Here is an 8,653-nt window from a genome sequence, read left to right as displayed (position 1 = left end):
TTGTAATTTTTGAAAACATCGGGGCCACTCTGGAAAAGTATAGGGGTATAATTGAAATTGTGTTTATATAGTGGAGGGCTAGCTCCCTAAATAAATAAAAGTGGAAGGGCCTTTTTGGAAAAAGAGTTATAAAGTGTGGGGATTCTTAATTAAAATGGGAGAAGGGGAGGGGCTTAAAGGCAAAATAGCCTTTTTCTTTGCTCCTCCCGACGCAGAGCAGAGGAGGAGGGGTGCTGGGCGCCGGCGGCCCAGGGCACGGCGGCGGCCGGGGTCAGGGGGGAAAGAGGGAGGGGGCCATGGGGAGTCGATCCCCCCCAATTTCAGAGGAGGGGGCCCACAGGGAGGGACGCAACGGCCATGGCCGCGGCGGCCGGGCGGCGGCCATGGGCAGCGCGAGCAGGGGCGGCCAGGGGCGAGTGCTCGCGGAGAAAAGAGAGAGGGAGGGCCCGGGCACCTACCTCGGCCCTTGGCTCGAGCAGGGAGGCGGCGGAGCGGGCCGGCCACTGGAAGCAGGCGCGGTGGCGGAGCAAGCTTGCGGCGGCGGCGCTGCTGCGTAGAGGAGGAGGGCGTGCGGCGGTGGAGGCGGTTGTAGAGCTGGGAAAGCGGCGCGGGGGCCTCTTTATAGGACAAGTAAGGCGGTGGGGAGAGCCGTGGGGCGGTGGCCGCGGTGTGGTCGGCTGGCGAGCTTCGCGGGCCCCATTAATGGTGTTTGGCCGCTTGCGAGCGTCGCGGAGTGGCGCATAGGCAGCGAGGCCAGCTCAGGACGATAAGATGGCTCGGGCAGGCACACGTGGGAAAGGGCCAGCCGCTGTGCGCGAGCAGTGCGGCTCGGCGGCGAGGCGGGGCGCCGTACTCGGCTCTGCAGTGCGGCGGTGCAAGCGGCGAGGCGGCCACAGGGAGGTGGTGCTGAGTGACGGGCGGCGCGGCGAGGCCCAGGGGCGCGTGGAACGCGTGCTGCGCGCGCGGCGCGTGGACAGGAGGGTAGGGCGGGCCGTCAGCGGCGGGTGGCGCGGCGAGCGTCACGGCCACGCGGTGCGCGTGCGCACGCGCGGGCAGGGTTTGCGTCAAGGCAGCAAGGGGCTCGGCGTGCAGGGGCAGGCACACGCGCACGTGGACGGGAGCGGGGGCGCGCGCGGCAGCGCATGGGGCAAGGGCGGCGGCGAGCTGAGCGGCGCTCTGGGGTGCACGGCGGAGGAGAGGGAGAAAGGAGAGAGGGAGAGGGAAAAAGGAAAGAAAAGAAAAGAAAAGGGGAGGAAAAAAGAAAAAGAAAAAGAGAGAAAGAGAAAGAGAGAGAGATCGCGCTGGCGTCGATCACGGCGACGACCGCGACTGCACGCGCACGTGCGCTGGTCGGGCGTGACGCGCGGGACAAGGGCGAACAGGGAGACGGGACAGCGGTGGATTCGGAGGTCGGGACCGGTTTTTCGGGAGATCGGGCGGGGGACGATTTTGAATGGACTGAGCTCAACGATTGAAAAGAGATTTTGAAATTATTTAGCGCGTGATTTGATTTGGTAAACTTTTGGGATGTTACACGTGTGCCCGTCTCCCACTAGTTGTGGGCTACGTGGCCCAGTACGCGTAGCGCGGTGCGGGGCGCGCCTTTTCAGGCGGCTGCCTCGGGTAGGCGAACAGGCGTGGGCGGTGACTGACGGATGGAACAGTGCTATAGTAGCGCCGCACCCATCGGTTACTGTGCCATAATTATTACCAAGTGCGCGCGTGGGGGACTCCGCGGTCGTAGGGCCCAGCTGTCGGTGACAGCAAAATCTACCGCATTCAATGCGGTGGATTCGGACCGCAACGGCGAATCCGCCCGTCTTGATGGATAAAAGCGAGAAAGGGGGGAATTGTTTGAGCTCACCTGGCCACTTTGTCTTCGTCTCCCCTGCCTTCTCCGCCTCCCCTGCATCCTGAGCCCAGAGACGAGAGTGAGAGGAGGAAGAAGGAGAGAGCGAGAACACACCTTAGCCCTCGTAGAGCTTGCTTCCTCGTGTTCCCCGGTAGTTTGAAGTGATGTCGGATGTCCAGGAGCCGTTGCCGTGGGGGAGGTCCACCGCCACCACGGCGGTCTTGGAGCAGCTAGTCGCCGACAGGCTGCTGCCGGTGAACATCAACTCGGAGCGTCCGGCGTGGATCCCCCCGCGGCCGGAGGAGACCGAGCCGAATCCCCTCGACGGCTACGTCGTGAGCCTCGTGCGGCACCACGAGCGGGGATTCAGCGTCCCTGTTGGCAAATTCATGCGAGCGTTGTGCATCTACTATGGAGTGGAGTTGCACAACTTCGGCCCCAACTCCATCTCGCAGGCGGCAGTCTTCGTCGCCCTCTGCGAGGGTTACCTGGGGATCGAGACGCACTAGGATCTGTGGATCCATTTGTTCCACGATGAGCTCTACATCGAGAACGTACGGGGCCAGCCGAAGAGGTTCGCCCGCGCCAGCGTTCTGATGCTCCACTTGCGCCCATCTCAGAAGAATTTGTACATCCCCAACAGGATGACGACGAATAACGCCGGGTGGACCCAAGGGTGGTTTTACCTTCGCAACTTCGGCAATCGGCTCCCGGCGTTCACCAACAAGGTGCTCCGGGAGAGGCCGGAGAAGTGGGACTGGGGGGTATCGCCCCCACCGCATCAAGCCACGCTCGAGGTGCTCACCAACGCGTTGCGGCATCTGGCGAGGAGGGGGTTGACGACGGCGGCCGTCATCGCAAACTTTCATCGGCAGAGGGTGATTCCTCTCACGGAGAGGAGCCTGCCAATTTTTGACCTCACCCCCGAGGCCCCGTGCGTGGGCTCGAGGACGTCGTACGTGCTGCTCCCCCGTGACGTCGCTGCCCGAAGGGTGCAGAATGCGGTGGCGGAGTTCCCCGACAAACCAGACGATCTTTGGGAGATCAAGATGCGCCCCGAGATGGGGTACCTTTCTGTGGTGAGTTCAAGTTTCAATTCGTTGTCGATTTGTGCTACTCCTCTCCCTACTCCTTGATCTGACTTGGTTGCGTTTGCAGGGGGTGAGCCGCAAGGGCTACACCTCGAAGCCCCCGGTCCCGGAGGAACGCAAAGTCAACCGCCTTCACGGAGAGGCGATGAAGAAGCAGAAGGACGCGACGGAGGCGGCCGCCGCCAGGAAGACGAAGAGGAAGGAAAAGCACGAGAAGGAGTGCAAGATTGCACGCACGGAGGGAAAGTCGCGGCCCGCCACGCCTGAGTCCACCGAGGAGGAGGACTCCTCGGACGCCAAGCTCAACTTCTCGGATGACGACGAGGCGGCGACAGGCGCGGGTTCCCCGCCGGTCTATCGAGGGGCTGGCGACAGGGATGTGCCAGTGACACTGGGGGAGGCGAGGCTCACATCAGGGTCGTTGGTGGATCCGCCCCTTGCGAGGACAGAGCGGAGGTCGCCCACGTTGGCGGCGGGACGAGGGTCGCCCACGCCAGCAGCGGGCAGGAGATCGTCCACACCCGTGACGGGGCAGAGGTCACCCCCGCCGGCGACGGGTAGGAGGACACCCACGCCCGCGGTGTCGACGGGTGGCGGCGGGTCCGTGGCGAGTGCAGAGACACCTGCGCAGACGGCCTCGAGGCGCCAGACCGACCCGAGGGTGGCGCCCTCGGGCCCGTCATCGGGAGGCGTCAGCGTGCCGCGGGCCCGGAGGAGCGGCTCGGGCAAGCGCAGCATGAGCGCCCGGAGGAGCGGCTCGGGGAAGCGCAGCATGAGCGCCCGGTTAGGGCAAGCGCAGCATGAGCGCCCGGTCAGGGTAAGTGAGCGCCCTCCAGTCCTGCTAACTTCAACGTTTCATCCCCGACCACCCAGCTCTGGGGCCATCGCTAGGGATGCGGCCTAGCTTGCACCGACCAAGGCCCTCAAGACCGGGGCGCGCGCAATGCTGCACACGGCACCGCAGCCCCTGTCCGTAGTGGACATAGTGGCGGAAGCCGCGAAGCTCCAAGAGGCGATGGCCCGAGGAGCTCAGAAGGCCCACCAGGCTCGAGCGCCGGAGAGTGGGGGCGACGCCGGCCAGAGCGGCGTTGTAGAAAGTATACTGCGGGGTATGGCGTCTGGCATGGCAGTCGTCCTTGGCCTGGCGGAGATCGCGCCGGTGTCCTTGGCCTGGCGGAGATCGCGCCGGTGTCCGTCCTCCAGGCGTGGCGTGGCGACGTTCCGAGGGTCCTGCAGGCCAGGGTCTTGTCCTGGTCAAGGCCGGAGCCGCTTCCGAGGGTCGTGCCCATGCTGTTCGAGGGCTCCGCGGAGGGGAAAGCATGAAGGAGGTATGGAGAGTTGACAGTACTGTGGTTGGACCAGTGCCGAGCACGTCTTGCACTGCATCGCAGGTTCCCACAGTGTCGCCACAGCGTCCGGAATGGCGGAACAGTGACCGGAGTTGGCGGACGGGACTCCGGTCACAGCCACTGTGGGGAATGACGGCCTGACGCTGTCTGACCCGGGCGCTGTGGAGGAGTGGTTGGCGTTTAATGCCTCCGTACGGCGGGCAGGTGAGCGGAAGGGCCGTTTGTCCTTTCCGTCGAGGGGTGGCCTCGAGCGAGGCGGAGACGCGGGGCGCGGTCGAGGGTCTCGGCGGGGAGCCCTCGAGCGAGGGGGAGATCGCCCCGCGGGTTCGAGGGGGTGCGGATGGGCCGCACTGTGTACGGGGGCCGCGTATTGGGCTTCTTTGAGTCATTTTCTTTTTTCCAGATTAGAAGGAGGCTGTGGGCCCGATTGCCCAGCATGTGTTTGTGTTTTTATGGTGATTTTAGTCTCCTGATTAGGGTGCCCCTAATCATGGTACCGACATGCCAATATTGTTTGGAGCCTGTAACCGCGTGCATTCAGGGGTACCCGGGAGGATGTTGAGTTTTGTCACTGTGGTAGCTGCAGGATATTTGGGAGGTCATGTAAGAAAAAAAAGGGAGTAACATCTTGTAGAATGTCGATCTGAGCGTGAGATGGGAGTACGGTCGTTTGTACGCGCCCCCATCAAAACAGTACTACGTGACAAGGAAAGATTGGGGCCAATAATGCACGAAAGCGACAGCATCTAGCATGCTCCCGCGGTCTGCTTTTGCTTTCCTTTGCGACGCAGTAACCGTTGCTTTGCTCGAGCAAACAATTTTAGCGGCGGTACTGGAGCGCTAGTGTAAAATACTGGCCACACCCAGCTGATTCTGACGCTATTTGTTCCCATGCTGTTTGCACCCCGCAACACCCCCCCCCCCCCCCTCCCCCCCCTCCTTTTTTTCTCTAATGCGTTTGTTTAATCAGAGCTGCAGGGAGGGAGAGATGAGGTGCTGGATTGGGTGGGGAGGGAGTGAGGGAGGAGTAGGGATGGCAACGGGTACCCGAAACTCGATGGGTTTTTGCTCCATTAGGGTGCGGGTATAGACTAAATTCTATACCCGCGGGGTTTTTAATGGGATAAACTTCGTACCAGTCGGGTTTGCGGGTGCGGGTTTGTTCTTCAAGTACGCAAACCCGTGGGTACAATAAACCCGACAACATATAACCTAAAATACTAATGTCACAAGGTTTTGTATCAAAATAATGTCCAATCACATGCTAAAAGAGACTTAGGCTCATGTACTTCCATTCCCATCGATGATTACATATTCATAGACTCATTTGGCTATAATGCATTGTGTATTTGTTTATTTTTTCTATTAAATTTTGTTGCTTCTTCTATCGGGTACAGGAAACCCGCACAGGTACGGGTACGGGCATGAAATCATACCGGCGACGGGTATGAGTTTTTTAACGGGTATGATTTTATTCTGGCGAGTGCGGGTTTGGGTTAGTGATATCCGACGGGTTTGTACCCGTTGCCATCCCAGAAGACACCAGTCAGCAGTCACACCACAGAGCTCACCGCATGTGGTGGAGAGGAAACGGGAAAAGTGTGTGTTAGGCCCTAGCCATCATGGTTTGCCCTTTCTTTTTGTAGCCAACAACCACCCTTCATTTCTTAATTTTATCCCCTCCGGGCTCCGGCTCATATTATGCTCTATCTAGGGCATGCATTACCTGCTACTAGAATAACTAGATTGTCTATGCATGTATTAAAATGAGATTCCTATCTTAGTTGCCTACAAGAATCAACTTTGCCCCTGTCATTTCAAGGGGGATCTTTTTTAAACGCAAAGTCACATACTTTACGGTTTTAGCAAGGACCTGCCGGTATTGTGGTGTTCCCCAGCAAAAGAAAATAAGGCCAATGCGGAGGGCACCATCTACTCCGAATACCATTGCTGCGTTATGCCCTGACGTGTACCACACACTACAATGCAGCAGTGTGACACAAAGTCATTGCAACCTGTGGAAATTTTGTTGCGCCCCCCGTGGCTGTTAGCAGCTAGCCTGGGTGTGGGCCCGCACGCCTTAACTGGTGAGGGGTCACCCTCGCTGTCACAGGGTGGGGTTACGCTAATTAACTCGGCATCTATCCTTGGCAAGGACGGGGACTAACCAGCAGCCGGCGCGGCCCGCCAACGGGAAAAAATAGAGAGGGAAAAGAAAAGAAATGGCTTGTTTGGTGTTTGACTGTTTGCTGAGGCGAGAAAATATAGAAGGGCTTGGGCTTGGGGTGGCGCGCTGTCGGTGGACTGCTGTCGGTGGCGATTCGTTGGACCAGCTCGCGTCTGCGTGCCGGGACTCGTGTCGTCAGACCATCACGTGGCAGATTGCCTGGGCTCGGCCTCGGTCTCTCTGGCCTTGTTTTTGTTTTGTTTAGTTGCGCTAGAAATGTAGCGCGCGCATCTCGAAAAAAAATCTCATGAAGTATTAAATAAAATCTATTTGTAAATTTTTTTAAAAAATAGGTGTAACTTTTCGCGACGAATCTAATGACGGTAATTAATCGATGATTTGATACAGTGATGCTACAATAACCATTCTCTAATCACGCGGTTAAAGACCTCATTAGATTCTCCAGGGTCACTAGTCCGGAAGTTCTGAAGTTGATTTTATAAACTGGCTTTGTTTGATACTGTAATTAGCAATCAAAGTTTACTATTCCTAGCGCTAGGAAGCATGCCAAACAAGGCCTCTCTCGGCGGGCTGCAGAGCGCCAGAGCCGCATCCGCCGCTGAAAGAAATGCCTTGCGCACTGAACCCCAAGCAGATTCGCCTGAACCCCAAACAGAGGGCCGTGAGACCTTGTCCTGCTCCACCGCTCCCATTTTTTCCACCAAAGGCTGCTGCCAAGAATAGAAGTCGCTTCTTGTGGAGCGCAATGAACCTGGATACAGAGCTTTTGGAGCACCTTTTTCTTCGGGATGGTGGGAAATTTTGGGTACTTTTCACCTCAAAAAAATTTGGGTATTTTTTTTCTTCGAGACGGTGGGAAGTTTTGAATACAGTGATTCTTAGTACGTCTTGAGATCCCCGGTGATTAGAGTAGAAAAATTCTCACGGGAAACCCACCCTGCAGTGGAGATTGGGCTCTGGTGTGCAACGAAAACGAGCACATGCACATCGTGTGATCGGTGTCTTCAATCCAAAATCCCCGTCGTCCATCCCAAAGGCGGGCACGTCTGGACGCGATTCCGAGGCAAAGCTCGTAGCCAGCCAGCTATCGTGCAGGCCACCGGACTGACCAAAGGACTCTGTCCAAACGGCCGAATCATTTGACAGTACAATGCTGGTACAGCAAGAACAGGATCTCTAGTCTAGTCTCGACTGCAGACTGAGACCCGGCCCTGTTTAGTTCTCATCCCGTAAACGCAAAAACGTAAAATTTTGCGAAGAAATTTTGCTAATTTAAAGTACTAAATGAAGTCTATTTACAAAATTTTTTGCATAGATGGGCTGCAAATCGCGAGACGAATCTAATGGGCCTACTTAATCCATGATTTGCAATAGTGATGCTACAGTAACTGTCCTCTAAATATTAATTAATCATGGATTAATTAGTATCATTAGATTCGTCTCGCGATTTACAACCCATCTGTGCAAAAAGTTTTGTAAATAGACTTCATTTAGTACTTCAAATTGTAAGATTCTTTCGCAAAAAAAATTTGCGTTTACAGCACAGGAACTAAACACGGCCTTAGTTCGTTTTACATGTAAACGCAAAAAAAATTTGAGTGGGAATCTTGCCAATTTGAAGTACTAAATGAAGTCTATTTACAAAAAATTTTGCACAGATGGGTTGTAAATCACGAGACGAATCTAATGATACTAATTAATCCATGATTAAGCAATAATTAGCGGATGATTACTGTGGCATCAATGTTGCAAATAATGGATTAAGTAGGCTCATTAGATTCGTCTCGCGATTTACAGCCCAATCATGCAAAAAGTTTTGTAAATAGACTTCATTTAGTACTTCAAATTAGTAAGATTTCTTTTCACTTTAATGCGTTTACGATTTTTTTGTGTTTACGGAGTGGGAACTAAACAGAGCCTGAGTAACGAACAGAAGAGTAGACGACCGATAATAAAATGGCATGTGCAGGTCCAGTTGCTGCGATGGAGAATGCGACCAGGATACGGACGCCCGGGCAACCGGACTCTTGCCGTAAAATGCAAGGAAGGATCTGGCGTTTGCTTCGGATCGGTGCACTGGCGCATGTTTGCATGTCTTTATCCTGCCAACAGTATCACGGAAGCCTCAAGCACAAGGCTGTTGTAAAATAAAATAAACGAAACGTAAAGGAGG

General features: G+C 56.0%; 1 protein-coding gene across 1 annotated transcript; it reads left to right on the top strand.

The window, feature by feature from the left end:
- Nucleotides 1–2,913: 2,913 nt before the first annotated feature.
- Nucleotides 2,914–4,769, top strand: LOC120647677 (flocculation protein FLO11-like). The gene is made up of 3 exons (XM_039924544.1): nucleotides 2,914–2,931; nucleotides 3,011–3,760; nucleotides 4,758–4,769. The coding sequence occupies exons 1-3, from the start codon at nucleotides 2,914–2,916 to the stop codon at nucleotides 4,767–4,769; spliced, it is 780 nt and encodes a 259-aa protein (XP_039780478.1).
- Nucleotides 4,770–8,653: the final 3,884 nt, after the last annotated feature.

The sequence above is a fragment of the Panicum virgatum genome, chromosome 9K, assembly GCF_016808335.1.
Source record: "Panicum virgatum strain AP13 chromosome 9K, P.virgatum_v5, whole genome shotgun sequence".
Classification (NCBI taxonomy): domain Eukaryota; kingdom Viridiplantae; phylum Streptophyta; class Magnoliopsida; order Poales; family Poaceae; genus Panicum; species Panicum virgatum.
The sequence above is the reverse complement of the archived record's forward strand: the minus strand, read 5'-3'. Positions and strand labels throughout refer to the sequence as shown.